The 16,659-nt window shown below is 42.1% G+C and overlaps 1 protein-coding gene across 2 annotated transcripts in view; it reads right to left on the bottom strand.

Moving 5' to 3' along the window:
- Positions 1-1,086: 1,086 nt before the first annotated feature.
- AFAP1L1 (actin filament associated protein 1 like 1) overlaps positions 1,087-16,659 on the bottom strand; it is an 80,458-nt gene continuing 64,885 nt past the window's right edge. For both annotated transcript variants that reach the window (XM_049874032.1, XM_049874034.1), the window contains exons 16-19: positions 10,869-11,033; positions 8,547-8,725; positions 4,950-5,078; positions 1,087-1,445 (exon numbers count right to left, since the gene is read on the bottom strand). In XM_049874032.1, coding sequence (XP_049729989.1) covers positions 1,422-1,445; positions 4,950-5,078; positions 8,547-8,725; positions 10,869-11,033 — 497 coding nt within the window. In that variant the 3' untranslated portion in view covers positions 1,087-1,421. The remainder of the gene's footprint in view (positions 1,446-4,949; positions 5,079-8,546; positions 8,726-10,868; positions 11,034-16,659) is intronic.

The raw sequence follows: 16,659 nt of genomic DNA, 5'->3' as shown, positions 1-16,659 counted from the left end.
GACTTATGGCAATCCCATGTGTGTCAAAGTAAAACCATAAGGTTTTCAATGGCTGATTTTTTCAGAAGTAGATCACAAGGCCTTTTTTTCCCGAGGCACCCCTCTAGGTGGACTTGAACCTCCAACCTCTTGGTTAGCAGTTCAGCATGTTAACAGTTTGCGCCACCCAGGGACTCCTGTAAAACTTCAGGTGGGGTGAAGTATGCAAAGCCTTTAGCAGAGTGTCCAGTGGTGGTGCTGGGATTTCCCTTCTCTCCCCTTGAGCTAGCCTCTGAACTCTTAAATGGTCTTATCTAAATTGGAGGAAATTGTGTTAAAGCCCTATAAGGTGCGTACAGTGTTGAGACAGTAGTGAGTGGCACAGGATGTAAGATTACCCAGGACTTGAGGTTCTTGTTCTCCCTGTAATAGTTATCAAGTGTTTATAAAGAGCTTAGCACCCATGTGGCAGAAATGAGCCACCACCCTCTTGGTTTCCTGATAGTTTTACTTTATAGCAGTTGTGGAAGGACAGGCTGGTATGCCTCCAAGTGCAAGATGAGGACTTCATTAGGATAAAGTCATGAAGAGTGTCACATGGATTTCTACCTGTAGCCCCAGGAGGCTGTGTGTCATATAGAAATAGGTCAAAGGGTTTGACTAACAGCACATGATCTCACCCTACAATGCCTGCAACATCCTGTGGACGTTAGAAACCCAAGCTCCTGTCACTGAGTGTCACTGCAAGGGTAAAATATGCCAGCTATTTAACCTCTTCTTGCCTGCCGCATACTTGGATCTCTGATTTAAAATCACTCAAATATGGAAGATTCCAGTAGCTGTACTCTGCTTAGCTCTAAAGCAGATGAGGAATAATTGAGAATTTGGATGTTTTCTTTAGCTTATGTTCATCCTTAAGGAGGCAGGGGTAGTTCTGTTGATTTTTAAGCTTGTCTTGCCCAGAGGTTGCCAGCAAGGCCCAACGTGAATCCACTTGGCAAAACTGTGATCCTATGACCAAGTCTCATCTCTTTACACTGTACCACTGATGTTTCAGCACTGCCTTCCTTTCCCTTAAGGACTAGGAATGGGATGCTGAGACTAGGGTGGAATGGCTTATTCGCATGTGCTTTCATTTCTTCTTCAGGAGGGAAGGTAAAGACATCTAGCAAAACCTTTACAACCGTGCAAAATTTTTTCTCCCCCAACTCCATTTTCCACCCTCTGCGGTCCTGAGGATGTTCTCCATTTCCCTCTTCTTTTCTCCTCCTTCCCTCCCCGTATCCCCTAAAGCCATGCAGACAATAAAGGCTGGTCTTTTGGTTGCCCAAGAGAGAAGGGAGCTCCTTCCAGTCTTCTCCTGGTGTATCCTTGTAAAAAAGCTTTGCTGCCTTAGATGGACAAGCTCATATCTCCTTTGGGATAAAACCTTCATCCTCTTTCTAGGTCTTCTTCATTTCCCATTCCTGAAGTACAGAAAGACAAGAGAGATCAGTGTTATTGAATATTCTAGTGTGACTTACAGGATAAAAACATTTTCACTGTACCTAATTATATAAAGATCTCCAGGTTAGAGAGCCTTGGGTCCTAGTCTCATTCTTGCTTTCTGTGGCCTTGGGTAAGTCACTTCTTCAATTTGGGCCTCATCTCTAAGGGAGCTTAGAGAGCGCAAAGTTTTTCTTTCTCAGACAAGGAAAATGAGCCCAGGAACTGAGAGGAGTGGGGACTGCACCTGACTTCAGTTCTATTCCACAGGAACTTGGGGTGGGGGAGGAGGATGATGGAAAAGAAGCCATAGCAGTTTGGTATGAAGGGGGAGGGCAGACAGCCCACAAGGCTCCATTTCTTCTCCTGGGGCTGCCAAGGAGTTTGAGAGAGATTCTGAAGTTTTGCCCACAGTAAATGGCTTTTTACTCATAAACAATGTATGAAGTTGCCAGCCAGACCTGGAGTTGACAGTGTGAACCAGGGTAGACCGTGATGGTTGGGAAATTCTTGGTGGGAGGATCCTCCTCTCCTCAACTTGCTCCTCTCCCAGTCTTCGCCATCTAAACAGCAATTGCTCAGGGCAATGACCTAGTCATCCTTGATTCCTTTCTTTTCCTCATCCTCCACATCTTCATCAGCAAACCCTTTGGCTCTGCCTCCGAAACCAGCCACTTCCGATCACCTCCACTAAACCCTGTTCATTTCTCACCTAGATTATTATAGCAGTCTTCTAACTGGTCTTTCTCGTTCTCTCACCCATTCTCAGCACAGTAGCCAGAATTATCTTTTAAAAACATAATCTATATCCTACAACTCTTTCCTCAAAACTTTCCAGTGGCTTTCTATTATGTTAGAACAAAATCTAAAGTTCCTCCAATGGCCTACTAGGTTTTAGGTCTGGGATTGCCAAACTATGGCCTGTGTGTCAAGTCTGGCCCATTGCCTGTTTTTGTATAAACCATCAGCTAAGAATAGTTTTTATATTTTTAAATGTTTGGGGAAAAAAACCAAAAGAAGAATACTTCCTGACGTGAAAATTATATGAAATTCAAATGTCAGTGTCCATAAATAAAGTTTTATTGGGACACAGCCTTGCTCATCATTTGTTTATATATTGCCTATGGTTGCTTTCACATTAAAACAGTAGAGTTGAGTGATTGCAACAGAGACCGTATAGTCCACAAAGGCTAAAATATTTTCTGCCTGGCCCTTTAAGAAAAAGTTTACTGGCAACTGGTCTAGATGATCTGGTCTGGCTGATTATTCCTCTGATCTCATCTCCTCTAACATTCACCCTTTGCTCCCTCCACTGGTATCACTTGGCTCTTCTTGATGTTCCTTGGATATGTCAAGCTTTGTTCCCTCAAGGACTTGGCACTTGTTCTTCTCTCTGTCTGGACCATCCTTCCCTCAGACACCCACATGGTTCACTCCCTCATACTCCATCCAGGTCTTTGCTTATGTGTCACCTCCTTAGAAAGGTCTTTCCCATCATTGACTAAAACAGCCATCCCCCACCCACATCACTTTCTCCTCTTACTCTGTTTTATTTTCTTCAAAACTACCTAATATTATATCCTATATTTACGTTTATTTATAATCTTGGCTTCTCAACTAGAATATAAACTATATTGTACGGAAAGGATTTTGTTTTGTTCCTTATTATGTAACCAGAACCTAGAATAAGACTTGACATACAGTAAGTACTCAATAAATATTTGTTGAATGACTAAATGAAGGAAAGAATAAAGGTTCTTCCTTCTGTGGCTCTGAAAGTCAACAATTCCAGCCTGATGATTAAGCTCTAGCCTAGAGAGAGAGCCTTCAATTTTAAAAGTTGGGTCTGGTATAATCCTAGGCAAATTGGCAAGTGTTCACCAAGTAATGTTGCCATGAAGGTCATAAATAGCTGTCCTTTAAGTATATTATGATACACAATTTCAGGTTATGACATGATCAGGCCCTGCCTAGCTCTTCACCCTCAACTCACTCTACTCTTCCTTTCTGTCACTCCGCCCCAGCCACTTTGGGCTCGGCTCTGCCCATCAGACAACTCTAGAGCCTTTGCATTTCCCGTTCTCTCTTCCTGGAATGCTTTTGCCTCAGATCTTCTCATGGCTGGTCCTTCTCACTGCTCAGGTCTCTGCTCAGGGAACCGTTCCTTGACCGCTTTATCTATTGCTCCAACGCTGCCGCTAATTGCTCTTTCTTGTTATATTTTCTTTGTAGCATGTATTGCTTTCTGAAATTATCTCTTTACATTAATTGGGCACTTATGTATTATCTGTCTCCCTTTGCTAGGATGGAAACTTCTTGAGAGCTTGAACCTTGTGTGTCTTGTTCATTGCTCTACCCCACCCGTTGAACTTCAGTCTCCTTATCTGTGAAATGGGGCTAATGACGCTCGCTTTGCCCAGCTATTGCAAAGATGAAATGAAAGAACATGAAACTGTTTAGCAAAGTGCCAGAATTTGGAAGGTGCTTAACGTATTTCTTGAATGAATAAATGGGGAATTTTCTACCCCTTCAAATAGGATGTTTACCCTTTTATTTTAAATAAAGGTTAATATCATGTTTTATCTTTAAAAAGAAGAGATTACTCCTTAAAAATTCATCAGTCTCCATATTTCTTGGCCTAGAGTTCAGGTTCTTCTCTATCAGACTATCTTTTCAGTCTCATCTCCTACCAGTTTTTCAGACATTCTGTATTGGTCTCAGCAGCAACTGCAGTGAAGGGTGGATTATTGAGCATTCTTGATGTGTTAGATATTTGTTTCTCAGGTCTGTACTCCCTTATCTTCAATTCTATAATCGAAAAAGCTCTGAAACCAAAAGTTTTCTCAACTATTTTGGAATAAACTCATTTGGCAGCAAAACCTGATGTGAACTGACATGAGGCTATTTATAAGATTTATTTATTCCATGTGGTGTGAATAGTCATGCCTTGCCACAGAAATGTTAACACGTTGGCTTACAGTGTGCCATGTGAGAACTTGTTGGGATGTGTCAACATATTTAGTTTATGTCCCATATTACTATACAAAAATTTAAAAGGTTCTGGAACACCATGGGCCCAAAGAGTTACAAAGGGACTGTGGACCAGTTTCATGGACAGAGCCCCGGAAGTAGGCTCGGAAGAGGTGAGTCTGCATCTCAGCTCTCTCAAGGATGCCCTGTGTAACCCGGGGCAGGTCCTTCACCTCCTGTGCTTCAGTTTCCTTACCTATGAAATGGGGACTTTCTTGTCTCAAAACACATTGCAAACCAGCTTGTTAGGACTAGGTGTTAAAAAAAGGAATAAACAGATTTTGAATGAGGTCTGAGGGTATTCCCCTCTGAGCAAAGTTCATGAGTTTTACTGCGTGGACGTTCTGGCAATTCTCTGCTTTTCTCAACAGCTGCTTTTTTTGTTTCTTGGTGAGTTTCCATATAAAAGAGGATTCCAAATCTCTGAATTGTGATCAGCTGAGCTGATGCTGTACCTTGGCTTTCTGCAGCACCCTGCCTTGGTTGGAGGTTACGATGGATGGGCTCCTCTTCCTCAGCTCAGAAACACAGTTGACAGGAAGAGGTTGCTCTGGCACGTTGTCCTGGGGTTTATTTGCAATCTCCTGTTGATGGCAAGAAACAGTTACATAGTTGAGGTCTATCATTATCTACCTACACCCAGTTTGCCCTCAAAAGAATTAGAAACCCTGTAGCTGTCAAGTCGATTCCAAGTCATAGTGACACTAGAGGACAGAGTAGAACTGCCCCATAGGGTTTCCAAGGAGCGACTGGTGGATCCGAACTGCCAGTCTTCTGGTTATCAGCTGAGTTCTTAACCTCGGTGCCACCAGGGCTTCAAAAGAATGAGAGCAATTTAAAATAGAAGGCACTACACAAACATGCCAGCATCAAGCAGGGCGAGGGGAGGAAGAAAAGTGAGAGCCTTGAAATAACATAACAGCTAACTTTACTCAACCCTTACTATGCACCAGGCATTGCACTGATTGGCTTATTTAAGCTTTTCAACAAATCTATGAAGTAGGTACTATTATTAGTCATTCTGCTTTACAGATGAAGAAACCAAAGCTTGGAGAGATCAAGTCATTTGTTCAGGACCACATTGTAGGTGGGGACGCCAGGATTCAAACCCCACGTCTCTCTCTCTTACCCTCTGTGCTGTATTTCTTACCATTGTCTACACTGCCTTAATCCCTTAAATTTCCCTTAATTGCTTAGTACCTTACTGGATGTAGTTCTTTAAGTGTGATATCTTAATAATAAGATTGTGGGGCAGTTAGAGAAGACTCCTCTTTAGCTCCAAAGGGAATCAAAAAGATCAAAAGTGGAGAGAAAAGCACTTTAGAATGGGAATGTCAGTACATGCTGATGGGAAGGAACTGAGCTGGGGTGCATGAACCTGGTTCTAGCTCCCCCACCAACCCTCTGTGACCCTGGGAAGTTGTTTTGTCCCTGGCCCCCATGTTTCTCATCTGTAAAATGAGGGAGCAAACTTCCCATGGAACGTGTATTGGGTTGAATAGTGTCCTCCCCAAATTCACATCCTCCTGGAAATTCAGAATGTGACCTTATCTGGAAAAAGGTCTTTGCAGATGTAATAAGGAGCCCTGGTGGCGCAATGGTGGTGCAATAGTTAAGCACTCAGCTGCTAACCAAAAGGTTGGTGGTTCCAACCCACTAACCGCTCTGTGGAAGAAAGATGTTGCAGTATACTTCCGTAAGATTACAGCCTTGGAAACCCTATGGGGCAGTTCTACCCTGTCCCGTAGGGTTGCAATGAGTCGGAATCTATGGCAACGGGTATGTATGTGTGCAGATGTAATTAGCTAAGAATCTTGAGATGAGATCATCCAGGATTTAAGGTGGGCCTTAAATTCAATAACTGGTGTCCTTCTAAGAAGAGAAAAGGACATAGAGAGACACACAGAGAAGAAGGCCATGTGAAAGGATGTAGGTAGAGACTGGAGTTAAGCTGCCATAAAGTGAGGAACTCTCGGGGCCATCAGGAGCTGGAAGAGTCAAGGAAGAATTCATCCCTAGAGCCTTCAGGGGGAGTGTGGTTCAGCTGACACCTTGAATTCTAGCCTCCAGAACCGTGGGACAATATATTTCTGTTGTCTTAAGCCACCCAGTTTGTGGCAATTTGTTATGGCAGCACTAGGAAACTAACATGGGGAGGAAATGTAGGGGCGTAAGAAACAGTGCCAACTTCAGAGTCATCGGGTGTGGTTTGACCTGGCATGGGGACCTTTAAGAACAATAATACAGCTCCCAAGGTCACCTGATACTTATTGGACAAGTTGCTTCACCTCTTTGAGTCTCAATTTCTTCTCCGAAAGCAGAGAAACTGGATTTATTCACTCAACAAATGATTATTACATTCCTACTATTTCTCAGACTCTGTAAAGGACTAGGGATACGCTGGTAAACAAAACACAGTTCAATTTTTAATAAAAATACAGTCTAGCTGGGAAGACAGACATTAGCTAAGTAAGGACACAAATACACATATATTTGCAAATTATGGTTAAGTGCTATGAGGAAGAATAACAGATGGGACTATTGGTAATTTCACCAGTGGTTCTCATCTAGGGGAATCCTCTGGGGCACATCTGGTAACATCTGGAGATGTTGCCAACCATTTAGAGGCGGTTTGCTACTGGCATCTAGTGGGTAGAAGCCAGGGATGCTACCAACCATTCTACAATGCATGTGGCCCAAAACCCGTTGCTGTCGAGCTGATTCTGACTCATAGCGACCCTAGAGGACAGAGTATAACTGCCCCATAGGATTTCCAAAGCTGTAATCTTTATGGAGGCACACTGCCACATCTTTCTCCTGTGGAGTGGCTGGTGGGTTCAAACTGCCAACCTTTCAATTAGCAACTGAGCGCTTAACCAGTGCACCACCAGGGTGGCTTAATGCACATGACAGCTCCCCACAATAAAGAATTATCTGGCCCACAGACTTACTGGACTGACAGACACTGGATGAACCCACGAGACTATCGCCCTGAGATACTCTTTAAACTCCCCAGCCAAATGAAAGATTGGCCCATAAAATAAATAATATCACCTGTGAGTACTACGCTCTTCAAAATAATCTTCTAGATGATACCAAATGGTTAACATTTACCCTAGAGCAAAGATGAGAAGGCTGGGGAGACAGGGAAGCTAGATTAATGGAAAAAGAACAACCAAAATGGAAATAATGAGAATGCTGATAGACTGCGAAGAATGTAACCAATGTCACTGAACAATATGTACAGAAATTGTTAAATAAGAACCTAATTTCCTGTGTAACCTCTCACCAAACACACACACGCACACACACACACACGCACACACACACACACACACACAAAAGAATTATCTGGCCTCAAATGTCAATAATGCTTGAGTCAGGGAAGTCCTCTCTGAAAAATTCCATTCAAGCTGAGAGTATCTACCTTGCAGAGTTGGTGGGAGGCTAAGAGGTGATGGATGCTAAGCCATGAGCACACAGCCTGGGTCCCTATGGATCCCAGGAGAGGGCATGTTCCACGGTGGTTAATAGCATGGCTCTGGAGTCAGACTGCCTGAGTTTGGAATTCTGTCTCCCACTTAGCAAGTCATTCAACAGCAAGTCTGAGTCTGTTTCCTTATCTATCAAATCGGGTTGATACACATAGTGTACTACCTCAAAAGACTGCTGTAAAGATTGTGTGAGATAATACAGGTTAAAACGCCGTACTGGCATACAGTAATCAATCAATACAAGTTTGTTATTCTTATTTGACATATAAAAAAAAATAGTAGCTATTATTATCATCAGTAACTTTAGGACCACTTCTAAGATCACCTTCAGGTTAAAAAGTCAACAGTGTACTGCCATGGAGAGAACACAGCCTCAAGAATCAAGAGTCCCCTTCCCAGCCATGCTGCCTGTGGCATGCCCCTGAACCTACTTGGGTCTGTCTTCTCGTTTGTAAGTGAGCATACCGCCTCCCCACAAAGAATGATCATGATGGAGAGCTGCTGCAAAAAAAGGGATTAAGGAGCAGCTGCTGCAGGTGTAGGAGAGCGTGGACTCACCCCACTCTTGTTCTTGCTGGTCACGGAGAGCCCCAGGGCTGGACCCCCGGCCAGGGACTGCTGTAAGCGCTCTTTCACTGCCACGAGCCGCAGCTCCAGGTCGATCCGGCGCTCCTCCTTCTCCCGGCACTGAGCTTCCAGGGTGGCCACAGCCTCCTCCAGAGCCTTTAACTTTGCTCCTGTTTACAAAGACATTGATGAGAGGCAGCTGAGCTGGGCCTGAAGTGTCACGGAGCCTGGCAGAACTTCAGGTTCCTGTCTTTCCCTCCTGGAGGGCCTTTCCAGCCCCTCAGACCTGGCGAAGAGATGGACTTTGGGCTGGGCTTCCAGCTCCATTCTGGGTGGTATGGCTTTTACTTGCCTGGTACTCATTTCCCGATCTTCTGGAAGTAGCACCCTGATCTTCCATTGGGAAACCTGTTTCCCCTCTCATTCCCACTAGTTCTGGTGGGGCTGACTCCACTCCTGGTCCAAGGGGTTGGCGCGTAACTTAGGCCTGGCCAATAATCATATTTCACCTTCTGGCCACAGCGATTGGTTTAGGGATCAAAGTTGGGCAAACCAGGGTGAATCCTCAGGATTTTGTGAGGGCTGTTGGGAAGTGAAGTTCTCTCTGCTAGAGTGGCTAAGAAGACTAAGTATGGAAGGGCTAGAGCTGAGCAGCCATTATGCCACCATGAGAAGAGAGAATGGAACCAACACAGAGGAAAGCAGAAGCAGCAGTTTGAGAAATAAACTTCCTAGTGGCATGATTCAAGTCCCTGGATCTCATGCTACCTCATCTCTAATTTTTCGGTTATACTTTCCTTCTTTTCATTTCTAAGCCAGTTTGACTTTGGTTTCTGTTACTTGTAACCAAGAGTTATAATATGGGGCTCTTTCTAGACCAGGGGTTCCTACAAGGACTTTGCTGCTTGTTCAGTTTAATCCAAGAAACCTGTACTAGCACCTTCTTTGTGGCAAGTGCTATGTTGGGTTTTGCCAGGTTTAGAAAATGAGTCAGTTCCATTCTTTTCAGAGGGAGGCTGTACTAGAAGGTTTTGTAGTGATGGTGGATTCTTTACTTTCATGCATTCATTCACGTATTTATTCAATAAATACTTATTGAGCGGTTACTATGTGCCAGGCATTCTTCTAGGTCCTTGGTGATATATCAGTAAATAAAACAGACAAGGATCCTTGCTATTATAGAACTGATATTCTCGTGTGTGTATGGAAGAGGCAAACAATAAGTAATAATAGTAAATATAATATAATATAGGTAATATAATATGTTTCAAAGTGATAAGTGCTTTAGAAAAAAGAAAAAGTTGAGCAGGGTAAGGAGGGGGGTAGTCAGCCTGCTCCATATCCTGGTTATTTATATTGAAACCAAGTGGTTTTTCTGTGTCCCGTTCCCATTAATTCTGTTTCTGGACCACACAGAACAAGTTTCATACTTTAAACCCAAAGTTCTCAATCTGAGGCTCATAGATTCTTGGGCAGCCCAGAGACAGGCTCCAGGGGGCACGTGAACTCTTGAAATTGTTTGCAACGCTGTGAACTGTGGTGCTGTTTCCTAGGAAAGGGACAATAGGTTCCATCAGATTGTCATAGGGCTATGTGATCTTGGACACATTCTGTAAGGACAGGACTTCTGTTCTCTCCTGCACGTGGAGAAACCTCAGGCCAAAAGTGGGCTGAACTGCAGTTATAGAGAGAACTCAAAGGAAACAAGCAGAAAATGAGGTGGAGGGCCCCCAGAGCAGGCAGGGTCTGCTGCATTCTCTCTTCTCATGGTGGCACAATGGCTGCACAGCTCTAGTCCTTCCTTCCTCAATCTTCTCAGCCAGCATGGCCCAGGATTTCAGAAAAGGATCATGAGAAAGTATGGGGTTACAGAGCGGTGGCAGTCACCATCCATCATTCCCCGGCAGCTGGACCAGTGTCTCACACACAGTCAAGTGTTCAGTAAACATCTGTGAATGAATGAATGTGAGGTTCATATTGGTATCCTTTATTTCCTTGATTCTAAGACACACTTCTGTTTTTCGCATTTTAACATTTCTAAAATCAGGTTGTGTATTACTACAATAAACGTACACATTATCATGATGCCTTTTTCATCCTCTTGCCCCAAAGCAGTTATTAAATTAATGGCACTTCCTTTAATTGGAGGGATGATGATGATGTTGCTGAAGAGGAGGAAGAAGAAGAAGAGAAGCCAAGCTTTCCCGGGTAAGACACTGGGTGACCTATGCAAGAGACTTCTCCTTGCTGTGCCAAGGGAGGCGCCAAGGCTCAGCTACCTGCCAGTGCTCAGAACCACACCCACGGAAGTACCTGGGTTGCTCCGAATGGCCTCCTTCAGCTCCCTCTTCTCCTGCCGCAGTGCCATCAGCTCTGTCCGGACTGTCTCTTTCTCTTTCTCTAGCTTCTCTTTTTCTACCAGGTACCTCCGAGCATCCTCCTCAGCTCGGTTCTTGCCGTACTTGTATTGATTGGCACCTGTAGAGATGCAGGGAAGAAAAGAGCCCTCAGTTCTGACCTCTAGTATGGGTACTTGGGTGTCTCAGCTTTTTTCTCAGCCTCAACTTCTTCATCCATAAAATGGGAATGTTTAGATCTATACCAGTGCGAATCCTCTACAGAAATAAGTCGCAAAGGGGGAGGGGCAGTACAGCCCAAGGAGCAAGGGCTTTGGAACCCAACAGACCAAGGTTTGCATTCTCTTTTGCCCTTTACAGGTTTTGTGACATCAGGCAAAGGTGAATGGTGGTGTTTTTGTGTCTTTTCTCCTAGGTCTTGGTTTCCTCATTCCTAAGTGTGAATACTGATAAAATTTAGGGTTGTGTTTAAAAGGTTTAAATGAGATAATTCACGAAAAGTGCTTAGTGTGTGTCTGGGCCAATAGTAAGTGCTTAGTAAATGTTAGATAATAATAACATAATAAAACAAATTTTGTGATGTATAACATCTTGGCTTTAAAAAGGCATGTTGTATAGTCAACTTTCAGTTATACATAAGGCTAAAGTCAGGCATCACCAATTTTATTACTGGGGAAAGGGTGTGGGAGGGAGAAGCCAAGCAGCCTACTGTAGGTTCTACATTATGGAGGACAATAACAACAAATAAGTATGACAAAAATTTATTGAGCATTTCCTACATGCCAGGCACTACATGCTAAGCCATTTACATGCATTCTCATTTAATCTTCACAATAACTTTCTATCACTAGTTCTATTTTATTGTTGAGGAAACCAAGGCTCAGAGAGGTCAGAGTCAGGGCCTTATATAAAGTCCCACTACTAATGGTGGGAAAGCCAATGCTGGAACCCATGTCTGTCTGACTCCAGGGTCCACACAATGCAATACTGCTCTAGCTAGGTCAAGACCAGAATCCAACCCTGCAGGGAAAGGTGTCTGCTACAGCCAGCCACACATCTTGATGGATTGTGGGGTGAATCCCAAGGTCCGCCGACAACTAGGGGTTTTATCAACCTCAGGATCAGGGGCTTCTTGTCTTTCTAGTTCTTGTGTGAGTCCTTGCAGAATTTGGTTCCTATCACAACTAACCTGCATTGCAAACCTGATCATAAATACTTACGGGGAGTGTCTTAGATTCTTTGTGCGGGTGTAACAGAAATACCACAAGTGGGTGGCTTTAATGGACCGAAATTTATTTTCATACACTTGGGAGGCCAGAAGCCCGAATTCAGGGCACCAGCTCTAGGGGAAGGCTCTCTCTGTCTGCTCTGGGGGAGATCTTTGTCTTAGCTTCCCCAGCCCAGGCATTCCTCAGTTCCTTGGTGATCTCCATGGGCATCTATCTTTCTTCAGTTTGTGCTCGCTCGCTTCTGTGCCTAATCTCCTCTTTGTATATCTCCGAATGATTAGGTTTAAGATACAACATAAACTTATATGGCCTAATAAACAAAACAAACAAAACCTTATTCACAAATGGGGTTATATCCTCAGGTATAGGAGTTAGGATTCCAGCAAATATTTTTGGGGAGACACAATTCAATCTGTAACTGGTGGCAAGAGAGTGGGTCCCATAATTTCCCCAACTTCCCAATACACAATGACATCCCAGGGGAATTGGCTCCTATATTTTTGGATCTTTTAGACTAGTTTTAAAAAAAAAAAAGGTAGACAAACAAAGGGTCTTTGATATTTATTGTATCAAATGAGGACTTTAAAACCCTCCAACTGCCACCTAGTCCCTTTATTTTATAAAATAAATGCTATTTGAATATCCCCAGGGTACAAAGGGCATAAGCACAAGATAAAACAGAGTATTTATGTTTAACAGATTTAACTCTATGGGAAAACCCAGTGACTGTCCTTATTTTTCTTATTTCACTGCAGATGAATGAAAATTTCCTTAGAGACCAGACTAGCAAGTGGACTTACCTTTGGGAACCACTAGGCAGCCCTGGTAGCACAATGGTTAAGCGCTGAGCTGCTAACTGAAAGGTTGTTAGTTCTAACCTATCCAGGGTTTCTGGGGGAGAAAAGACCTGGCAATCTACTCCAGTAAAGATTATAGCCTTGGAAACCCTATGGGGCAGTTTTACTCTGTCCTATAGAGCTACGTCTGCTAACCAAAAGGTTGGCAGTTCGAATCCAACAGGTGCTTCTTGGAAACTCTATGGGGGCAGTTCTACTCTGTCCTATAGAGTTGCTATGAGTCTGAATCCACGTGATGGCACAGGACAACAACCCTGGCTTGCTTCAGTGTGTCAGAACCACGGATGACAGCTTATCCCACACCCTACTGCGTAATACTTGTCACTCAAATGGTGAAGAAGCAAACTTGATGGTCCGTTATGGGTAACCTGAGGGGAGCTATAATTCTGTGGATCTCATAGCATTAGTGATAAAATATTTTCTTCAGAACGTCTCAAAGACCTTCCAGAAAATTAGGGTTTCCCTGAGATACACAGAAACTTTTAGCATCCAAGTTACTAATATATTGGGGAAGCCTTAGAGAAGACGACATTGGAAAGAAGCGAATGCCTTAAACCTAGGTTTGGATCAACTTCCTAAGGTGAAGGGACTAGAGAAAGACTGCTGGGTCTGAGATGTTAAGACTCCAGAACTAAGAGACAGGAAACCTGGTTTCTCACCACAGAACTGTCACTGACTACTCTGTGACTGTGACAGTGTTATGGATTGAATTGTGCCCCCCAAATACGTGCTGTAAATCCTAACCTCTGACTGTGGTTAGATCATCATTTGGGAATGGGTTATCTTTGTTACGTTAATGAGGCAGTATCAGTGTAGGTTGTATCTTGAGTCAATCTCTTTTGAGATATAAAAGATATTAAACAAGTGAACAGAGCAGAGATGGGGGAAGAGAGATGCCAAGCCACATGAAGATCACCCAAGAGCAGAAGCTCAGAAGAGACAAGGACCTTACTCCAGAGCCAAAAGAGGGAGAAAGCCTTCCCCTAGAGTCAGCACCCTGAATTCAGACTTCCAGCCGCCTAAACAGTGGGAAAATTAATTTCTGTTTGTTAAAGCCATCCACTTGTGGTATTTCTGTTATAGCAGCAGACATACCTAAGACATACCTATACTAAGACAGATAGCCAGCCTCCAATATGGCTCATGAGTCTTCTTTTTTTTTTTTTTAATATAGTGGTTTAATTGAAATACAATTCACATACCATACAATCTACCCATTTAAAGTATACAATTCAATAGTTTTTAGTATATTCACAGAGTTGCGCAACCATCATCACAATACATTTTAGAACAGTTTGATCATCCCAAAAAGAAACCCCATACCCATTAGTCAGTCACTCCCCTGACTTCCCCCAGCCCTATGTAATCACTAATGTACTATCTGTTCCTATGTATTTGCCTATTCTGCATGTTTGTATAAATGGAATCGTAAAATATGTGGGCTTTCGTGACTGGTTTCTTTTGCTTAGCGTAATGTTTCAAGGTTTATCCATGTTGTAGCCAATATAATACTTCATTTCTGAATAATACTCCATTGTATGGATATATCACACAGTTTATCCATTCATGATTTGATGGACATTTGGATTGTTTGCACTTTTGAGTCAATATGAAAACGGTTGGTATGAACATTTGTGTTCAAGTTTTTGTGTAGACATACCTTTTCATTTCTCTTGGGTGTATACCTAAAAGGGGAATTAATGGGTCATATGGTAAAAAAAAAAAAATTTTTATGGTAACTATGTTTAATCTTTTGAGTAACTGTACACTGCCAGAGTGTTTTCTAAAGTGGCTGTACCATTTTATAGTTCTCAAAACTGAATTAGGGTTCCAATTTCCATTCTTGCCAACACTTGTTATTGTCTTTTTGATTATAGCCATTCTAGTGAGCATGAAGTAGTATATCATTGTGGTTTTAATTTGCATTTTCCTGATGGTTAATGATGTTAGCACTTATTAGCCATTTGTATATCTTTTTTGGAGAAATGTCTATTGCTATCCTTTGCTCGTTTTTTTAATTGAGTTACTTGACTTCTTCTTATTGTGTTGTAAGAGTTCCTTATATAGTCTAGATACAAGTTCCTTATTGCATATGTGATTTTCAAATATTTTTTCCCATTCTGTGGGTTATCTTTTCATTTTCTTCATGATTTCCCTTGAAGCACAAAAGCTTTTAATTTTGATCAAGTCCAATTTATCTATTCTTTCTTTAGTTGCTTGTGTTTTTGGTGTCACAGCTAAGAAGGGTTTGCCGAACCCAGTCATGGCTATATACGTCTATATTTTCTTATAAGAGTTTTAAAGTTTTAGCACATATATTTAGGTCTTTAATCCATTCTGAGTTAGGGTTTTTGTATATGGAAGGAGCTGTGGTGGCACAGTGATCAAAGTGGTTGGCTGCTAACCAAAGGGTCGGTGCTTCGAACTCACCAGCTGCTCCACAGGAGAAAGATGTGGCAGTCTGCTTCTGTAAAGATTTACGGCCTTGGAAACCCTATGGTGGCAGTTCTACTCTGAACTATAGGGTTGCTATGAGTTAGAATCAACTCAACAGCAATGGGTTTGGTTTGGGTTGGGTTTGTATATGGAATGAGGAAGGGGTCCAACTTCATTCTTTTGCATGTAGATAACCAGTTGTCCCAGTTTGTTGAAAAGATGATCCTTTTCCCATTGAATTGTCTTGACACACTTGTCAAAAGTCAATTGACTATTTTCAGCCAAATAATAGAATAGCTTATAAAATAATATCGCCTGTGAGTAATGTGCTCCCTTAAAGAATCAACTATATGAGACCAAATGGTCAACATTTACCTAAAAGCAAAGATGAGAAGTCAACAAGAGGCAGGGAAGCTACATAATGGAAATGACAAATTGAATGAAAATAATAAGAATGCTGACACATCATGAAAATTGTAACCAATGTTATGGAATAATTTGTATGAAAATTGTTAAACAGGAACCTAATTCGCTGTGTAAACTTTCACCTAAAACACAATAAAACATTAAAAAAATCAATTGACTATAAATGTGAGGGTTTATCAACTCCATTTCAATGATCTATATGTGTATCCTTATGCCAGTACCACACTGTCTGGATTACTGTAGCTTTGTAGTAGGTCTTGAAATTGGGAAGTATGATTCCTCCAACCTTGTCCTTCTTCTGCAAGGTTGTTTTGGCTATTTTGAGTTCCCTGAGTTTCCATGTGAGTTTTAGGATCAGCTTGTAAATTTCTGCAAAGAAGCCAGCTAGGACTTTGACAGAGACTGTGTTCAATCTGTAGATCAACTGGGAGAGTACTGCCATCTTAACAATATTAAATCTTCCAATCCATGAACATGGGATGCCTTCTTTTAATTTATTTAGGTCTTCTTTAATTTCTTTTAGCAATCTTTTGTAGTTTTCAGAGTATATGTTTTGTTCCACTTTTCTTAAATTTATTTCTAAGTATTTTATTCTTTTTATGCTACTGTAAATAGAATTGTATTCTTAATTTCGTTTTTGGATTGTTCATTGCAAGTGTACAGAAATACAGTTGATTTTTATATACTGATCTTATATCTTGCAACCTTGCTGAACTCATATATTAATTTTAATAGTTTTTTAAGTGGATTCCTTAGGATTATCTATATACAAGATAATGTCATCTGCAAATAGAGATGG

This window comes from Elephas maximus, chromosome 2 (assembly GCF_024166365.1).
Source record: "Elephas maximus indicus isolate mEleMax1 chromosome 2, mEleMax1 primary haplotype, whole genome shotgun sequence".
Classification (NCBI taxonomy): Eukaryota; Metazoa; Chordata; class Mammalia; order Proboscidea; family Elephantidae; genus Elephas; species Elephas maximus.
Note: the sequence above shows the minus strand (reverse complement) of the source record. Positions and strands in the feature narration are given on the sequence as shown.